General features: G+C 40.7%; 1 protein-coding gene across 4 annotated transcripts in view; it reads left to right on the top strand.

The window, feature by feature from the left end:
• The first annotated feature begins 788 nt into the window (after nucleotides 1-788).
• CWC22 (CWC22 spliceosome associated protein homolog) overlaps nucleotides 789-20,745 on the top strand; it is a 58,227-nt gene continuing 38,270 nt past the window's right edge. Inside the window, exons 1-6 of one of the 4 annotated variants that reach the window (XM_073306045.1) lie at nucleotides 789-882; nucleotides 6,052-6,168; nucleotides 9,118-9,185; nucleotides 10,108-10,221; nucleotides 10,409-10,660; nucleotides 11,793-11,921. In XM_073306045.1, coding sequence (XP_073162146.1) covers nucleotides 6,142-6,168; nucleotides 9,118-9,185; nucleotides 10,108-10,221; nucleotides 10,409-10,660; nucleotides 11,793-11,921 — 590 coding nt within the window. In that variant the 5' untranslated portion in view covers nucleotides 789-882; nucleotides 6,052-6,141. Of the gene's footprint in view, nucleotides 883-944; nucleotides 1,280-4,767; nucleotides 5,138-5,732; nucleotides 5,808-6,051; nucleotides 6,169-9,117; nucleotides 9,186-10,107; nucleotides 10,222-10,408; nucleotides 10,661-11,792; nucleotides 11,922-20,745 lie in introns of those variants that run through there. The other 3 variants (XM_073306043.1, XM_073306044.1, XM_073306042.1) reach the window with 3 other exon arrangements.

The raw sequence follows: 20,745 nt of genomic DNA, 5'->3' as shown, positions 1-20,745 counted from the left end.
TTTTCTTACCATACTACCTATGACTTCTGTGCTGTGACCTGACTAATGCTAGCACAGTCTGAATCACCAGCATGCTCTGCTGTGGCATAGCAGTAGCTGCTCCATAGTTAAGGCTGAAGTTAGCTTTTCACAAAGAGCCTGACTTTCAACAACCCTTCCTCCAAAATTCAACATGCAAGTTCTCCTAAAAAGCCCATGTCACACCTACCCTACCCAGGGGTAGAGTTACCTAGGACGTATCTTCCTTCGGTTCTTAAAATACTCCCTACTTACTACTTTTAAGGGGGCGGCTCATTTGAATCCAAAAATGGGGCCAGCTTTTAAACTCCCCCTCCCTGCTCGTGCTGAGCCAGGGACCCCCAGGTCGGCAGGTGCCCTGCAGCGTTTGAGTAGCTGCAAAGCTTCTCAGCCTTCGAGAGCAGCGGGCTCCTGAGCCCCAGGCCGGGAACCGCGCGCTTCTCTGCGGGGGCTGCTGCTGCCCGGGGCGGCGACAGGCCCCGCGTGGTGCCCAGAGCCACAAGCGCACACAAGGGACCCCGGCCCTCTGGGGCCGCCCATCAGCACCTCGGGAAACCGCTCGCGCGCAAGCCCGCCTACGCTCAGGTCGCACTGCATGCTGGGAGCTGTCGTTTCGGCCGTTTGAGGCTCCAAGGCCGCCATGTTGCTGACGTAGAACCCGCCTGCTGTGGGGCTCGCTGAGGATTGGGTTATTTTCTGCATTTATTTTTCGCTCTTATTAACTCGGTTTAACACCAAATAAATACCGTTAAAATTATTAAGATCCACGAGGTGTTACTGCACTTCCGGCAGGAAAACCCCGCCCCCGCGTCTCACCGGAAGTAAAGTTACTTCCGGTAGGATGGTGGCCTTTGGGAGACTGAGGTAAGCTCTGACTGTGGGGGAGTCTCACCATCTCCACTTCTTCTCCCACATCGCGCGGCGGCTGCTCTCCCCTGCCGGGACCTCTCTGTCACCTTGCGGGTGGAGCATGGTGAGGGCGGGGGATGGGCTGCCTTGGTACGAGTGGCCGGGGCCGACGCTCGGCGCCCATCCCTTCCCCGCATCTCCCCGGTGTCCGCACAGACTCAGCGCCCATGCAGCCCCCTTTTCCTGAAAGGGCGCTGCTATCGCAGTGGGCCGCCCACGTTTATGCACCGGCTGCTAGGTCGGCCCCTCGCGAGCCTGTCGTTGGGTCCAAGCTCCCCATGCTGCAGCACCCGCCTCTGCGGAATGGGCGCCTCGCCGTTTCACCGCTGCTCACGGGCCGGGAGTGTCCGAGGTGGGAACTGGCGTCTTTCGGTCACTAAAAAGCCGGCTCTACACTTAAAAATCGCAGCGATCAAGCTATCTCGCCCAGGACTGTAAACGGTGTCGTGCCCTGAGCACCGTAGTTACCTCGACCTCATCCCCGGTGTAGGCACGGCTACGTGGAGGGAAGGTTTTTTTCCATCAAACTCTCTGCTACCTCTCAGAAAGGTGCAATAATGACCTCGAAGGAAAAATCCTTCAGGCTCTATGTAGCTATGCTGCTGAGGTGCAAGTAGTATAGATGTAGCCTAAAAAAGCAGGTAAAACTGCAGGAACAATAGAGACTCTGGAGCTTGCAGGTTGTTTTCAGGCTTCACAAATCACTGTGTCAGTCTTCACTTGGAAGTTTAAGCTGCTTAAGCAACGTAAGCAGCCAGGGGTAACAGTTCTCTCATGGATTGGTAACTAGTTAAAAGATAGTAAACCAAGGGTAGGAATAAATGGTCAGGTTTAGGAATGGAGAGAGGTAAGTAGTGGTGCCCCCCAGGGATCTGTATTGGGGCCAGTCCTATTTAATATATTCATAAATTATCTGGAAAAAGAGTTAAACAGTGAGGTGGCAAAATTTGGAGAAGATACAAAACTACTGTAGCTACCAGGGAGACTGCAAAGAGCTACAAAATGATCTCTCAGAACTGGGTGACGGGCAACAAAATGGCAGATGAAATTCAAATGTTGACAAATGCAAAGTCATGCACATTGGAAAACATCCCAACTATACATATAAAATGATGGGGTCTAAATTAGCTGTTACCACTCAAGAAAGAGATCTTGGAGTCATTGTGGATAGTTCTCTGAAAACATCCACTTAATGTGCAGCGGCAGTCAAAGCAAACAGAATGTTGGGAATCATTAAGAAAGGGATAATAAGACAAAATATCATATTGCTGCTATATAAATCCATTGTACGCCCACATCTTGAATACTGTGTGCGGATGTGGTCGCCCCATCTGAAAAAAAGATACATTGGAGTTGGAAAAGGTTCAGAAATGGGCAACAAAAATGAATAGGGGTATGGAACGGCTTCCGTATGAGGAGAGATTTCTGGGACTTCTCAGCTTGGAAAAGAGACGACTAAGGGGGGATACGATAGAGGTCTATAAAATCATGACTGGTGTGGAGAAAGTAAATAAGGAAGTGTTATTTACTCCTCATAACACAAGAGCTAGGGGTCACCAAATGAAATTAATAGGTAGCAGGTTTAAAACAAACAAAAGGAAGTATTTTTTCACAACAGCACAGTCAACCTGTGGAACTCCTTGCCAAAATTTTTGGTGGCCTCAGAGAGCGGCCACCAACTGTTGCTGGTGGCCACTCTGACAATTTTTCATAAAATACTTAATTAACTTTAGGAGAAACAAATAAATAGGCACATCAAAATCCTTGTAATTTATTTATTGCTAGCTAGTAAGTCTGCTGCTGTGAAAAGTGATTTTTGTATGTTTGTTAATATCACTTTTCACAGCCTCCCAACTAGCTAACAAGTGTCTGCTGTGAAAAGGGATAGTAACACTTTTCACAGCAGACTTACTCAGCCCCGGCATCCCTGGGGACAAATTAAGCCCTGGATGGGGAGATGGATGGATAGGCAGCAGGGGCCAGGGGCAATGAGGGGTGGGGGAGGCAGCGGGGAGCCAGAGTCTGAAGCCTGAGGGATGCAGTTCCAGGAGGGAGCTTGAAGCCCTGGGGATATAGCTGAAGTCCTGCAGCCAGGAGATGAGGCCTTGCTGCCAGGGGGGGTGGGCCAGAGCCTGCCACTCCACCATCCCAGGGCTGAAGCCCGAGCCCCACCACACCTGGAAAGGTGGGGAACTCCCAGGATGCCTGCTCCTCCAGGGTTGTGTCCCAGGTGTCTCCAGAGGTGGGCAGGGCCCAACCCCTGCTGGCAGCCCCAGCAACCAACACCAAGGTGGCACATCCAGAAGGAACAGGCAGGGACAACTGTTTTGCCCCCCCCCCCCCCCCCATCACTGCCCAGGAGGCTGTGGCCGCAAGAAAAGCCCCTGGTGGCCGCATTTGAGAAACATTGATCTGGATCATTCCTAACAGGTGTTTGTCTAACCTGCTCTTAAAAATCTCCAATGATGGCGATTCCACAGCCACCATAGGCAATTTATTCCAGTGCTTAACTATCCTGACAGGAAGTTTTTCCTAATGTCCAACCTAAACCTCCATTGCTGCAATTTAAGCCCATTGCTTCTTGTCCTATCCTCAGCGGTTACGAAGAATAGTTTTTCTCCCTCCTCCTCGTAACAACCTTTTATGTACTTGAAAACTGTTACGTTCCTTCTCAGCCTTCTCTTTTCCAGACTAAACAAACCCAATTTTTTCAGTCTTCCCCCCCTAAATCATGTTTTCAGGACCTTTAATCATCTTTGTTGCTCTTCTCTGGACTTCCTCCAGTTTGTCCACATCTTTCCTGAAATGTGCCCAGAACTCGACACAATACTCCAGTTGAGGCCTAATCAGCCCGGAGTAGAGCGGAAGAATTATGCCTCATGTCTTGCTTACAATACTCCTGCTAATAATTCAAGAATGATGTTCGCATTTTTTTGCAACAGTGTTACACTGTTGACCCATATTTAACTTGTCCACTATGACCCCCAGATCCCTCTCTGCAGTACTCCTTCCTTGGCAGTTATTCCCCATTTTGTATGTGTGCAACTGATTGTTCCTTTCTAAGTGAAGTACTTTGCATTTGTCCTTACTGAATGCGGCCACCAGGGACTTTTATTGCGGCCACAGCCTCCTGGGCTGGGGGGGAGGAAGAAGAGTAGCAGCTCCTCACCCTTCCTGTTTCTCCTGGATGCCCTGCCTTGGTGTTGGTTGCTGGGGCTGCCAGTAGGGGTTGGGCCCTGCTCCCCTCTGGAGACACCTTGGGCACAACACTGGAGGAGCAAGCACCCAGTGAGTTCCCCACCTTCCCAGGGGTGGTGGGGCTCAGGCTTTGGGATTTAGCCCTGGGATGGTGGGCTGGCAGGCTCTGGCCACGGGGCTTCAGGCTCCAGTCCCGGATTCCAACTGCACGACAGCAGGCTCCGGCAGTGGGGCTTCAGGCTCTAGCCCCCTGCTGCGTCTACCCCCCATATCCACGGCTTAATTTGTCCCCAGGCTTGCCAAGGTTGAGTAAGTCTGCTGTGAAAAGTGATACTTGTATGTTTGTTAATATCACTGTTCACAATGGACTTACTAGCTATCAGTAAATAAATTACAATTTTTGGATGTGTATATATATGCATATTTCTTTGTTTTTCCTAAAGCTAATTAAGTATTTTAGGAAAAAGTGTGAGAGTGGCCATCAGCAAGAGTCCTCTCTTTTGTTTAGGATCCACTTCCTTTTCCAGAGTACTCGAAAAAAGAAAAAAAAAAACCCACCTAATTTCAAAGACAAGTGTATTTGGTAAACTCCTTTTTTCCCCACAATCCTTGCTCTCTCCCATAATAGTCAAGTTCTGAAACTTGGCTATCTGCATTTGCAATGCAACTGTTTGAGCTTGCATTTCTAAAATCAGGGAAGCTAGAATAATGTCTGACAAAATTCTCTTAAATAAGATAAAAATATCACTCAGAAGATAAAAATATACTTAACCTGACTGAATTCAGTATATTCTGTGTTTGGTAAGTTATGGATGTACTGCCTTTCCTTTGTCTCTTTGTTTGTTTGTTCACTGATTTTTTTTTCTAGTTACTAGTCCTATAAACTTTATATAGAATGGAAAGATCTTTAAATCAGGAAATTAGAAAAGACAAAAGGCAATAACAGAGAGTGATTTTCTTCTGGCTCTAACATCCAGTTTTCACCCCAGATTTATAAAAAAGTGCTGCTGCTGTGAGTATTTTCTTTCTGGCCTGCCAAATGTTATCTTGCAATTGAAATGCTGTTAAAATACTGAGATGAAAAGCAACTGGAACCGTCTTCAGCTTTCTGCTGCTTTTCAGCGTTGCCAATGTGGATTTTATGTTAAGAGGTTAAATCTTCCTTCCCCTGATGAGAGTTTGAGGCAATGTCTTACTGAAAAGTATAATCAATAGGCTGACAAGATTGCAGCTGGGAGCAGACTTGTGCAAACAAAGCTCTCTCTTAATTTTGGCTTTGTGATGAACGAGACGGGTGGGATAGCTCAGTGGTTTGAGCATTGGCCTGCTAATGTGAGTTCAATCCTTGAGGGGGCCATTTAGGGATCTGGGGCAAAAATTGGGGATTGGTCCTGCTTTGAGCAGGGGGTTGGACTAGATGATCTCCTGAGGTCTCTTCCAACCCTGATATTCTATGAACAATATCCATTTCACAGAATGGAAATTAATACTGCCTTTGTTTGCAAGTGGATTTGATATCTTTATGATCATCTTGATTATTCTAAAATTTAATTTTAAATTTTAATTAGAATCTTGTTTTACACAGGTACACCCGATTTCAGTCTCAGACCATCAGAAAATACTGAAATCAGACAGACTTGTTCTGGTAGAATAATATTTCTGTTTTATTTAGGAGAATTTTGGTAGGTGTTATCCGTGTTTTTCTATTTTTAGCAGATTAAAACATATATATAATATAATGTAACTGTAGTTATGTGAAGCAATAAGAAATATTCAAGTTAATGTTTTGGTGAGATGATTCCTAGACTTGATTCTTTTAAAGTTTTGTAAAGATCACAACTCATTTCTCCAGTGATTGTTTTACCTTTAAAAATAAATCTAAATATTGTTTAATCAATTATGGAATGTGTTGTTTATCTTTTGTAGGTGAAACATTTTTTCATAAGAGACCCCCATTTGAGTTGAGTACGTTATTATTTCTACAAGTTCAGAACTTTAGGTGAGCTACAGGAAAAAATGAAGAGTAGAGTGGCACACATAAGTGTAAGTATTGTGAAGTTTAATTTTTCAGGAGAAGTACAATATTGTTTGGGGATTTTTGTGTGAGTTTAGTATGTAGGGGCCTATTTCCACTTCATATATGAACACAAATTCCTTTAACTTCAAAAGGAGTTGCATGTATTCTCTCCCCAATATATGCTGTATCATAATTAAGAACAAGAAGTATTATTACTTAAACCGGCAAACTGCAGCTGGTTGATGTACAGATATTCTTAGCAAGAGATGTCCCAAGTGCACCTGGCAGCAATGTGAAAAGGGAATGAAGTGTGAAGAGAAGTGGGTAAAAGATGGAAACAGTTCAGTGGAAAGCATGAGTGAGTTGAGGCATAATGACGGATTATGAGAATGGTGGGGAGGGGAAATTAATTGCATCTTTCTCTGGATTGTGATATTAGTTATTCATCTTACTATCATGCAATCAAGATTATAAGTATGGTATTTGGATTCCTACAATTCTGAGAAACTTATTTCTGACAGTGAAGGGTCCTGCTCTTTCGGAATCTGAACGTTGTATGTTTCAGAAGGGAGAGGTGCAGTACTGTTAGGAATATAGCAGCAAGCAAAACTTCTGTTCGCAAATATAGACTTTCTTCTAGAGTATTGGCTTCATGATGCTATATCTATGAAGTTAAATATTTTTCATGTAATTTCATTCACACACAATGTATATAAAAACTTCCCTTCAGATAACAAAATAGAGAAATGTTACCAATACAGTTGAGATCCAGCTAATTTACTTTGAAAGCTAAATATTTGCAGAAATAATGGAATTTTTTCATTACTTTCCAGCTCTTGGAGTGTATCTTGCATGAGATTATAATAATTAAGTAATTAGTGGATGGAATTTTTAGAAATGAATTTATAGTATAGAATTGCTCTCTTCAGAGTTTTGTCTTCTGGTCATCACATAGTCATGAAATGCATGTTATGCTTAGAGATTATATCAAGAAGTATTTTTTCTTGTTTATTAATGAAAGATGCTTGATCATTAGCCTGAAGTCTGCAGGAGACTAAAATCCTGCATTTATCTTCAGAACAAGCATGGCACAAGCATCAATAATACAAACATCTTTATACAGCTCTGTTAATGTGTTTGAACCCTGGTCTGGAAGGACAGTGTGTTTGGGCTGGGAGCAGGTATTATATATGGGGCGTTGGGGAAAGCTGAATAGTCTCTTCCACGCTCTTTCCGCTTAAGATGCAAAAGTCAAACACCACTCACAGTAAATCGTGCAGCTGTTCAAAATATGATCATGGATATTCTGCTGAGCTTGGCTCCCCAAAGGGCTCAGCTCCATAAATTAGATTAGAAAGGGAAAAAGTACTCACAGTAAACTATAGATGTTCATGGTATGATCCTCCCTCTGCTTTCTTAACTATTTTACTGCTGATCAAATCAGGTAACATTTTTAATGTGGAAACATTTTTGGAGTTAACACCTATACAGATGCTTGTGGCAGTTCATGTATCCCAGAGCTGTTTCAGATTCCCTGCAAACTCATGCAGACATTGCATTGATCGTATTAAGGACTTGCCTATGCTGGGATTTTTTTCAGTGCAAACCCCATTGTAGATGTGCTACACAGATGTGCTACGCAACTGGCCCACTTTTCACCATTGCAGATTTTTCTGTAGAATGAGGTGGGGGGCATGTTTCAACCCTAAGGGCTAGAAATGTGCCTTTTTAAAATAAGTTGAGATTCTGGAACACATGATAGCAGCTTAAAAAACCAAAGTATTGGCTTACTGAGCCAGCATGAGTCAGCCCAGTTGGACCCTGGATGGGAGGATATTTCAGTCTTCATTTTTGCAGGTATTACTATTTCTCCTAGAAGCTTCAGTCGGGATCCAGTTGTACTCTGTACAGCATATAGCACAAATAGACCCTGCTACAAGTAATAAAAAATATAATTTCCTTTGTTAAATATTCAAACATCATTTGGTATTGCTGTCTATCAGGAGGACCTGTTATTAAGCAGATGTCACTTGTATTCAACTGGCTAGCTTTCTAAACTTATATTTGACTGGCTCCAAGGTGATATAGAAACTAGTATGTCAGCTTGTTAGTGGGCACACTGCCATCCTTATAGATGGAGTGGGGGGTCAATATATATACTGTATGAGTATTGGTGACAGAATTCCAGTCCAGGAATGTTGTAAACAGCTCTTGGTATGGTGTATCTGAATCAAGGTGATGGGTTACTCTACTTCATAGGGGGTTTTTTTGTTTTGTTTTGTTTTGTTTTTTGCCAGATGGTATCAGTTTGTGGTTCTGGTGAATGGGAATAATATTTTTCAGAGGGAGGAGTTAAATGTTACAAAGAAAGGGTAGAACTCAACAGAGATGGTTGCTAAGCAAATCCAAATTAATTGTGAAAGAGCTTGGTAAGCTGGAGGAACCTATTTGTAACTTCTTTTGTAGATCTATTGTAAGTGTACTGATCATTCTGAATCACGGTGCGCGGCTCTGGTTCATTTTGTGAACAGACGTATTAACTTTACAGTGAATTTTTTTTACTTGACAGATTTGTAAAGTGATTGCAATTTTAACCTTGGAAAAGTACATTTATAGAATTGTTTAAATGATAAATGTATAATTTAGAAAATGTAAAACAAAGGGTACAGTGTAACTTGGACAGATAAGATAAATGAGGCAACTGCATAGAAATTTAGGAGGGAGAGGAGGACATTATGGAAAAAGTGGATTATAAAGAGGAATTTGGAGGAGAAAAAAGGGAGATCTTTGTTAAACAATGGGTGGAGTAGGAGATTATTCAAAGTATAGTGGGTGGCATGACAGCAGGTGTAAAATTTCAGAGTGGGAGAAGGACATAAAATAATCCTTCATATAAGAAGATAGATATGCTTAGTAAATATACTATTATATAAAATATACTATGGTCTAAAATAATTTAATACTTTGTTTTAAAGCATGGCTCCAGTTATGAAAGAAAAGAGAGTCACAGCTCTTGCCGGAGGAGTTCCTCTCCAGAAGACAGGTAAACAAGTATTTTTTTTGTAATTGCATTTAATAGTAGTTAAAATTGTGTGTTATCTTCATCCAGAGTGAATCAGATAAGTACAACAAAACACAGTTTTGTTCCATATTTTTCACTTATGCTGATAAGTGAACATGAAAAATATAGTTATAGACTTAATACAATGTCACTAATTGTGGATGAAAATGGGAGAGCAGTAATTGAATATGAAAGATTTTAAAACTCTTCAATGTTCATTTTGAATACTGAACAGCTTTAAAATGGAAATTGGATTCCAGTCTCTTGCATGGCTCCAGTGCTGTTAACCACAGTTGTCACTTTATAGCAAGGTTATGCATGTCAGCTGGAGACTCAAAAATGCCATTTCTTGTGCTGTCTACCATACATAAGGCATGAACTAAATTCTTTCAGGGTAACTTCCATTTCACTGACAGTGAACATTCTGTGATACTAAAACATAAAGTATGTTTTCTTTTATGCCCGTACATATGGTATACTTAACTCTGCACAAGTAAACAAAGGTGACAAATATAGTGAATGGATACATTCAGTGGGCTGTCTTGTGACTTGCATAGGGCTGAGTACACTCAATATTTAACTTCATTACTATTTATCATTTAACTCTGAGCCCTGAGTTTTCTTTTATAATGTTTCTTTTGAAGGTCACACCCCTATCAGATTAATTTTTGTTTATCACTAGGACTATATGATTTATTAAAGTGTGCATCTTTCTGTCTTGAATTATATATTAATAGTGAGGCTCAGTTCATTGATACAAAATTGAGGCCTCCAGGTTTTTAAAACATTGGTATGTGTACAATCAATCCATGACTGAAAAACAGACCCTAGAGAGTACAATTCCTGTAAACTAGAAGTTTAATAAAGCTTTACTAAAAAGGTTTTTGTTTGGGGATGGGAGTAGGTATGCAGAACGTGAGAGGTCTTGGTCCCCTAGAGACAGAGGTTACTCTGATCACAGCAAGTATGATCAGGAATATTCGGGAAAGGGGCGTGATGATAAAACTGTGGAAGCCAGGTGAGTATTAAGTATTTGAAAATGAAAAGGTGTTCATTCTGCTTAATATAATTTTCAACAATTAGTATTTTGTTTAAAAGTAAAACCATTACACTTGCCTTGGTCTGAATTCTTAACAATATGTTCAGCCTTCATCTCCATAAGATGGAAATTCTTTCACGTTTACTTTCCAACTTTTGCCTGATAGGGGGTGGAGGAGAGAGACTCCCCAAGAGAAGGGGAAAGAGAGGGAATCTGATCGAAGGAAACAGAAAAAATTCTCTTCACCTGATAGAAAAAGTCCAGAAAGATCAGTACCCCAGAGCTCACTTGGTCACGATGAACCCCCTTCAAAGAAGAGAAAAGAAGAGCTGGATCCAATTCTCACCCGTACAGGTGGTGCATACATTCCTCCAGCAAAGCTCAGGATGATGCAGGAACAAATTACCGATAAAAATAGGTAAGTCAAAGTTAACAAATATCACAATTAACAGGATTTACTGGCATAGTAGAGCACTGTAAAACAGAAGTGTAAAATATTTTTGATTGGCTGATCAGACATGAAAGTTGTTCAAAACCTGTGAAATGCTGAAGCAGTGATGCCATGTGCTGTAATTTTTGGGGTTGTGACCTGCCTTTGAAATGTAAATAGTAAAAAGTAGTATATAAATATGCATCATAAATGTGTATGTTGATATTTTATCCTGTAAAATAGCTTTGGAATATCTTCTTCTTTAATTAAAATATATCAAAATATTTTGAGAAAGTTGATAGTTATGAATGCAGTGGACATACACAGCAAAAAGGGGTTGGAATACATATATTTTCCAATTTTGTTTAAAAAAAAAAGGGGGAGGTTTCCTTTCATTTATAAGTACTTACACTACTACTGGAATTTCTTTCTTTAGTCACTAAGAATGAGGAGTGAATTCATATCTACACTCACTAAATGTTAATCATATGTATTTATAAATAAGAAACATGATTACATGGAAAGGGGTATGAGTCTGTATAATTTGTGACATTTTTCTGTGTTACAAAGTAATTTTGGCAGGAACTGTAAATATGCCAAAATCAAATGTCTTCTTTGCAAACAAACTTAATGTTTTTCACAATTCCTTAGGAAGTCTTTCAAAAATCTATTATTGAATATTTCAGATAAGTCTTAATTATATTGTGGTGGTTTTTTTTGAAGTATAATATTTTAGTATAATACTGTTTAACATTCCTGTATGTTCTTTTGTTCTAGTTCATTTCCTGTACTTGCTATTAGTAGAGAGATTTGTGGGATAAAGTTTTCTCTTGTCTGTCTTCTCCGTAGAAAACCATACTTCAGCATTAGCTTTACAGTTTTTATTTGGTTTGGGGTGAGAGAGAGAGAGAGAGAGGTTTTTGTAAACCAGATTGGTTTAGTAGTAATGAGTTACTGTCAGTATAATCGTAAAACCAAAATTGAAAAAGGCAGCAAAATATATTGTGAGCATTGCACCTTGAGGCTCCTATTGACTACAAATTAATTTCACATTTTTATATTAAAGTGTATTTATAGTGTACCTAGATATACTTGTATTAATGTAATATTTTCATAATAGCTTAGCATATCAAAGGATGAGTTGGGAAGCCCTGAAGAAGTCAATCAACGGTCTTGTCAATAAGGTGAACGTTTCTAATATAGAAAATATCATCCATGAACTTCTTCAAGAAAATATTGTCAGAGGAAGGTAAGTGTCAAATGATTGTTTCATAATAAATAAATATTTAGTTTTTCTATTTATAATATGTAAAGAATAGTAACGCTAAGACAAACTAATAATAGTCAGGTTTTTAAATAGCTCTGAAACTCTTCTATGCTATAAAAAGAAGAACCTGCATGGAAAATAAGAATGGTTTGTTTGCAGAGAAAACACATTTGCTGCTGGTAGGTTGGAAAAAACAGAGTAAGAAGTTACCCACTCTGTGCCTAAGTGGTTTTCATTTTAGGAATACTTTTTTTTATCCCTAATTATAGGTGTATCAGTGGAGAAAATCACTTTTAAAAAAAAAAATCCGCATCTAGTAGTGTGCTTGTGATCACTGCTGTCTGATGTGTATGTGCTGTGCCATAATTATCCTTGCCTTTGTAACATGTGGAATAGACTACTGCAGTGTGTTCCCAAGCCGTATGGAAACTATAGCTGATATGTAATGTGTTGCTTGTGGTGTGGTTGGTAGCATATTATACCAGTTTTTCAAAGACCAGATTTGTTCCTAGTTTTCAGGTATTGTTCAATAGGTTGATCTATGAAGCTATTTATAGTTTGGATTTTACTTATGAGAATATTCCTACCTCTGAGGTCATCTGGAGTGTTTTTGCTAACCCTCTCCAAATTTAAATAAAGGATGGCCCTTGATCTCCCAATATCAAATTCTGCTGACTTTCCAGGGACCTTGCAACAGCCAACTCTTCTTTCTGTCTTTTGCCTGCTAATGGTCATATATTTATATTTGTACAGAGGTTTTAAATAGCTTTTAACACTTTTATTTTATTTAACAGGTTATTGGTATTTTGTACAGCATCAAAAGTCTTTCATGGTTAAATGGTTTTAAAAACTGAGTTAAAATCTTGAAAGCAATTCTGAAAGGTCAGTTTGTAGGTAATATCTTAGCTGACCCTTTATACCTCACATAATATAGTATCTGCTTTTCTTGGTTTAAATAGTTGGACATAATATAAAAAAGGGAAAACCACACTGAATAGTTGGGAGCAGGTATAGTTACAGAATCAAAAGAAGCAAACACAGATATTGTAGGAGGATAGTTTGGAAGGATGATGAAATTCTTGCTCAGTGAGTTTTTAGAGGAATCTAATAAAAATTGGTGAGGATTAAAAGGGGATTTAGTCCAAGACTAAAAATGTTGCTGCAGACACACAACGTGGCGGTAGTACAGTTGAGAAGAAATATTCAGCATTGTTACTTTCCCAACTTCGATTAATTCTTCCAAGCAGAACAAGGAAATCTAAATTATTATTATTATGATACTTCTGATTACACACACTGTAGCGGTAACATCATCTGAGGCCAGAAGGGCAGACTTCTGGGGATCTGAGTTTTATACTGTTAAATAATAGTGGCGTACTGTTATTAGAGAATTTTAGGGAATAGGATGGGAGAACCTATTGAGTAGGAATGATTTCATCTCAAGCATTAGAACAGATCTTCAAATTCATTTCTCATCCCTGATCACGAGGCATTTCCCATGCATCTGGAAGACCACAGCCTAAAAGTAGCAGACCTAATGGGAAAAAATGCCTTAGTCTACGGCTGCTTGACTGAGATTCCCAAGCAGCATAGGATCCACATGCTGTGTCTTCACTGCTTCTGCTTAGAAGTTGAAGGTTGTTTCATGTCATCAGGACAGCAGGCATGACCTTCCCAGTAAAACAGGATTGAGTAAAAGTAGAGTGTTATATGAAAACAAAAGATCTAGCATGTATGACATCTGCACTTTGCAAAAGTTAATTTAGATAAGGTGCTGATTTTGGGTTGGTTACAGTGCAGGAAGCAAAAATCACATCCTGTCTATCAATAGTACTTCTATGGCCCCAATCATCTGAGTGTCTCATAATCTTTAATGCATTTATCTTTACAATACCCCTGTGAGGTAGGGAAGTACTGTTATTCCCATGGGCACAGAAAGGCTAAGTGACTTGAGCAAGGCCAAATAAGAAGTCTGTGGCAGAGCAGGGATTTGAACTCAAATCTTCCAAATCCTAGAGTAGTGCTGTAATTGCTGAACCATCTTTCCTCTCTGTTCTAAATGTCCATTTTTCTCTGATATATAGACAGTGCAGAATATCTCTGACCTAACAGCTGGTGTTAGATGGCTCGTGTCCTTTTTTCTTTTTCCCCTCCCCTTCAGCTCCCTCAGTTTATACGTCTGTGTTTTGTCTAGCAAGATAAATCCTCAAAAACATTTTGAGAAAGGAGAAAAATTACGTTAATCTCAGTTTTATAGTATTAATCTCATGCAGTAGTTATTGCAGATTGGTATAAACAATAGATATTAAACTACAGTCAGCAGTCTTAAAATTAATAAAGATATGTTGATATCAGAACAGCTAATCCAGAAAAATAGAGATGCCCTCTTTGTTTTTACTGTGAGAAGTAAAAAAGCCTTTTGGTCTTCTACTAAGGTTGGCAAGAAAGAGAAGCAGAAAAACCAAGAGCAACACATTCTGCCTTGAACAAAGGCAATTATGTCTAGAACGAATAATGTTAAAAATACCTGGAAATACATATTTTTGTTGTTGCTCTAGGCAGACTATAACACCTGCTATAATGTAAATGTTAGTTATGGTACTGTTAGGGCCGGGGTGGGGAACCTACGGCCCACGGGCAGGATTTGGCCTGCTGCCTAATTTCATCCAGCCCGCAGCAAGTCTCAGTGCCGCAGGCCGGAAGCCCTGAGCGCCGTTTTTTCCTCCCTGTGCGAGGCTAGAGCCGCGAGCCATGGCGCGCCCTGTTGTGGGGGGAAGCTAGTTGCTAGGCCATTAAAAGTCCGGTCGGCTCCGGACAGCTCCTGGAAGCCTCTGGCATGTCCCTGCTGCCCGTACGTGCAGGTGCAATCAGGGAAGCTAAGTGCACTGTGCAGTGCTGCCTGGCCACGCCTCCACCTAGGGGCCGGGGCCAGGGCCGGCTGCTTCCAGAAGTGGCGTGAAGTCAGGGCAGGCTGGGAGCCTGCCTTAGCCCCGTTGTGCTGCCAAACGGGAGTCACTTGAGGTAAGTGCTGCCCGGCCGGAGCCCACAGCCTGAACCACTTGCCCCCCTCAGGTCGGAACCCTCTCCAAGACCCTGCACCGTTTCCCACACCCTAACCCCCTGTCCTAGCCCTGAGCCTACTCCTGCACTCCAAACCCCTTGGCCCCAGCCCAGAGCCCCCTCCTGCTCCGTAAACCACTCATCCCCAACCTCACCCCAGAGCTCACACCCTCAGCCAGGGTCCTCACCACTTCCTTCACTCCAAACCCCTGTCCCAGCCCAGAGCCCCCTCCCACACTCTGAACTCCTCATTTCTGGCCCACCCTGGAGCCTAGGGGAAGCCCTCAGTGTGCGCGCGCGCACACACACACCCCGCCCTGGAGCCACAATCGCCAGCTCACCTCGCTGCAGGGAGGAAGCTCCGAGCCTCCGTGCCACACCACAGGGGGCTGTGTGCAGCCCGTGACTGATTTTTTCTGTGGGTCAGTGGCCCCTATAGAAAAAAGTTCCCCACCCCGTGTTAGGGTATATCTACACAGGGATAAAATACCCACAGCTGGGCTGGGTCAGCTAACCTGGGTTCACGGGGCTGAAAATTTGCTGTATAGATGTTCGGGCTCTGGGACCCTGCAAGGTTGGATGGTCCCAGAGCTCAGGCTCCAACCTGAGTCCGAATGTCTGCAAAGTGGTTTTTTAGTCCTAAAGCCCAAATCAGCTGACCTGAGCCAGCCATGCCATGCTATGGGGCTTTCATCCCCGTGTAGATGTACCATTAGAGGAGTGGGATGTATTGGGTATGCTAATTTTTTTTTTTAATCTGAAGAGGAGAGGGGGGAGCCAACTGTTGCAGAGAATCTAAAAACAAGAAATAACTGTCTAGTTCCCAGGCATCATTTCTAGCAGGAGGTGACAGTAAAGTCTCTGACAGCCTATTGTAGAACAGTTTTTATTATAGCACTTGTCTCTTTATGAATTTTATATCTGAAAAACTGTATTTTTTTCTAACAGGCAGTGATTATTTTTAAAATATGGGTTACATAACTGTTACTAGAATAGTTATCTAGTCTCTGGGAGTTCTTTGTATGCTTCTGATAAAGCCTTTTTTATCTAGTTTTATTAAGTTGCAGGCACAAATTTTAGATATAAAAACGGCACCATTTGGCTTTATCTCATAATTAAATTGTAACTCCTAAATTGGCCAAAAAAAACCCCACAAGTTTTTAAAGGTGAATGCAAAATTGGAAAGACAATTTTTTTTTATTCAGCTGTTAAAATAGAGTCTTGATAGTTATCTTTATATCTATTTAAGATGGTCCCAGAAGAAGCATAAGACTAATCTTTATGCCAAGTGAACTCTTGCACTCATGGAGAGTTCTGTTGAAAGGCAAACAGTCAGAGCGCAGTTGAGTGGAGAGCTCCATGTGGGTACATAGATCAGATTTCAAGATCCAGGTCTTGGAGGGCAAATCAGTTTTCTGTGTTACATTTGTAATAATATAGGTAAAAGCATTTTTTACGTTATTTTTAGGTTCCATGTCCCCCACTCTACAGAGAATGAGTAAATATTAATAATTCTTTTGTTTCTGTGTTACTTAGGCTAGCCAGGAGAATAGAATGCACAGTCTTCTGCTAGGTTTCAGAGTAACAGCCGTGTTAGTCTGTATTCGCAAAAAGAAAAGGAGTACTTGTGGCACCTTAGAGAATAACCAATTTATTGGAGCATGAGCTTTCGTGAGCTACAGCTCACTTCATCGGATGCATACCGTGGAAACTGCAGAAGACATTATATACACACAGAGACCATGAAACAATACCTCCTCCCACCCCACTGTCCTGCTGGTAATAGCTTATCTAAAGTGATCATCAAGTTGGGCCATGTCAAGGTTCCTCCCCCACTCTGAACTCTAGGGTACAGATGTGGGGACCTGCATGAAAAACCTCCTAAGCTTATCTTTACCAGCTTAGGTCAAAACTTCCCCAAGGTACAAAATATTACACCCGTCGTCCTTGGATTGGCCGCTACCACCACCAAACTAATACTGGCTACTGGGGAAGAGCTGTTTGGACACGTCTTTCCCCCCAAAATACTTCCCAAAACCTTGCACCCCACTTCCTGGACAAGGTTTGGTAAAAAGCCTCACCAATTTGCCTAGGTGACTACAGACCCAGACCCTTGGATCTTAAGAACAATGAACAATCCTCCCAACACTTGCACCCCCCCTTTCCTGGGAAATGTTGGATAAAAAGCCTCACCAATTTGCATAGGTGACCACAGACCCAAACCCTTGGATCTGAGAACAATGAAAAAGCATTCAGTTTTCTTACAAGAAGACTTTTAATAAAAATAGAAGTAAATAGAAATAAAGAAATCCCCACTGTAAAATCAGGATGGTAGATACCTTACAGGGTAATTAGATTCAAAACATAGAGAACCCCTCTAGGCAAAACCTTAAGTTACAAAAAAGATACACAGACAGAAATAGTCATTCTATTCAGCACAGTTCTTTTCTCAGCCATTTAAAGAAATCGTAATCTGACACGTACCTAGCTAGATTACTTACTAAAAGTTCTAAGACTCCATTCCTGGTCTATCCCCAGCAAAGATAGAATATAGACACCCCACAGAAATGCTGGAAATGGCCCAACTTGATGATCACTTTAGATAAGCTATTACCAGCAGGACAGTGGGGTGGGAGGAGGTATTGTTTCATGGTCTCTGTGTGTATATAATGTCTTCTGCAGTTTCCATGGTATGCATCCGATGAAGTGAGCTGTAGCTCACGAAAGCTCATGCTCAAATAAATTGGTTAGTCTCTAAGGTGCCACAAGTACTCCTAGTCTTCTGCTACTCCATTAATTTTCTGGAACTAGAACTGTGTGGGAACCAGAATTTCAGTTTCATGCAAAAAATCTTCAGTGACTTAGCCACTCCCAGTCTCTATTTAAGCCTAAATTAATAGTATCCAATTTGCAAATGAATTCCAATTCAGCAGTTTCTTGCTGGAGTCTGGATTTGAAGTTTTTTTGTTGTAAGGTAGTGACCTTCATGTTGGTGATTGCGTGACCAGAGAGATTGAAGTGTTTTCCGACTGGTTTATGAATGTTATAATTCTTGACATCTGATTTGTGTCCATTTATTCTTTTACGTAGAGACTGTCCAGTTTGACCAATGTAAATGGCAGAGGGGCATTGCTGGCACATGATGGCATATATCACATTGGTGGATGTGCAGGTGAACGAGCCTCTGATAGTGTGGCTGATGTTATTCGGCCCTGTGATGGTGTCCCCTGAATAGATATGTGGGCACAGTTGGCAACGGGCTTTGTTGCAAGGATAGGTTCCTGGGCTGGTGGTTCTGTTGTGTGGTATGTGGTTGTTGGTGAGAATTTGCTTCAGGTTGCGGGGCTGTCTGTAGGCAAGGACTGGCAACTGTGCCCACATATCTATTCAGGGGACGCCATCACAGGGCCGAATAACATCAGCCACACTATCAGAGGTGACTGTGTGTGTATGGGGGTGGGGGGGTGAGAAAACTTGGATTTATGCTGGAAATGGCCCACCTTGATTATCATGCACATTGTAGTGAGAGTGGTCACTTTGGATAAGCTATTACCAGCAGGAGAGTGAGTTTGTGTGTGAGGGGGCGGAGGGTGAGAGAACCTGGATTTGTGCTGGAAATGGCCCAACTTGATGATCACTTTAGATAAGCTATTACCAGCAGGACAGTGGGGTGGGAGGGGGTATTGTTTCATGGTCTCTGTGTGTATATAATGTCTACTGCAGTTTCCACGGTATGTATCCGATGAAGTGAGCTGTAGCTCACGAAAGCTCATGCTCAAATAAATTGGTTAGTCTCTAAGGTGCCACAAGTACTCCTTTTCTTTTTGCAAAGACAGACTAACACGGCTGTTACTTTGAAACCTGTCTTTTATTACAGTCCAGCATATCTGAATCGTGATAGTTTTTATGTAATGTGTTCAGATGAGTAGCATGTACTAATATTATGCTGCATTTGGTAAATGCGTTTGATGTGCTTGTGATATCATAGTGATACCATAATTTAGTGAAGTGGCAAGGGATGGTGCCTTAATCTTTTAGATTTGTGTCAAAACCTTAACGTAGCCATTTAATGATTTGCGTGAAGTTTGAGTCCCTGAAAATGAGGAACTAATAGAATTAGGTAGTGGTAGGTATTTTGCTAGCTTCCTCATAGCTTTGCCAGTGCACTTAAATCCTGACATGCAACAATACCCCAATTAACGTGTTGGGTTTCTTTTGATCTGAGTCTGCCAATTATGCTGAACTGGGCCAAGTTAACAGTAGCAGTCTTTAGTGAGTGGGAAAGTAGTTAAAATAACCACTTGATCATCTCCTCCCTGTCTCACTGTTTACATTCTCAGAAACAATGTTTCTGTCCCCAGCTGTCAGTTCAAAGCATAATTACGGTGTATAAAAGTTTGCTGGTGCATGTGGGGAAAATTTATAGCATTACCATTTGAAGACTGTTCTGGTCTTGCTGAACATCCAATTTTCTTTATTAGTCTTACACTGGGTTTGGGGTTTGTTTTTGTTTTTTGGGGGTTGGTGACATTGCATAGAAACAAGATTTCTATTCCTGAGACGTTCATTTGCTTTTGAGTATACTCATTATTAAAAATGTCATAATTCTCTGTTTTCATAATTAACTGCAGTGGAGATGGCTATTCTGTCACAAATAAATATTATTAATTCAGTTGAGAAGTAAGGAACAAGGTCAGATGAACTCTTAAGCCACAAAGAAGCTGCTTTCACACACACTTATTTACTGTAATTAAAAAAAGGTAGCAGCAGAATTACTTTTATAAGGTGTTAGTGGTCTTTTGAATAACAATTACAAAATGTAGTTATGAAAAGAAACAATTTATGGTAAGATAAAAAGTAATGATTAAATAATTCTCATCTAATTTTAGTGACATTTTCTGCTCTCATATTTTTTCAATTACATTATATACCTATCACACGCTTTCAGATCATATTGTTAGCTAGAGTTTGTATTTGTTTGGGGTAATTTTTTTTTGTACTTTAGATTACACATACACACACGTTTTCCCAAACGGTCTTTAATCTTTCACTTTTTAATATAAAGGTTAAAGTGAGTTTCTTGCCTCTGATTTTACTTTTTCTAAATTAAGTTGAAAAATTAAAAGGAGAGGTTTTTTCTTCTTGAAATAGCTTTTTTCCCAGAATGTCATCACTTCCGAAAGGATTTCACCTTTAATCTTCATTTTCTTTTTTTTTTTTTTAAATGACCAATTGGAAGTGTAAATCATTCCTTATCTTCAGTAAAAAGTTAATTTTTTTAGTAGATAGTAGAAATAGCATTGAAATAATGGCTAGGAAATTTAACTAGGTTTAATCTTCAATTGAGAGGTCTCAATATACAGTAACCATTGTGTTTTGTTTATTTACACTTGTCCCTTTTTAAAGTGGCCTCCCTGCAAGTGAATGGCTTTTGTAACTTAGGGCTAAGTTAAGAGGCAGCTAGAGATTCAGAAAGAGAGATCTAGAAAGATTAATTTTTTTCAAAGACAAACTTATTCTAGTTCTCAGATCATACAATTAATCGCTGATTTAAAAAATCTTATTTAAGTAAATTGTAATCCTGTTAACATTAATATGATTTAGAATTGGTACTCCAAACCTAATCCGAGGTTTTAGTATGAAAATAACCACTGTTTGGAACTACCTTTTAACTATCTGGAACACAGAATATGCTTCTGTTACAATGTAGATGGTGAATGACATCATTTCATATTTTCATGATTGG

Source organism: Lepidochelys kempii, chromosome 11 (genome assembly GCF_965140265.1).
Source record: "Lepidochelys kempii isolate rLepKem1 chromosome 11, rLepKem1.hap2, whole genome shotgun sequence".
NCBI classification, from domain to species: domain Eukaryota; kingdom Metazoa; phylum Chordata; order Testudines; family Cheloniidae; genus Lepidochelys; species Lepidochelys kempii.
The sequence above is the reverse complement of the archived record's forward strand: the minus strand, read 5'-3'. Positions and strand labels throughout refer to the sequence as shown.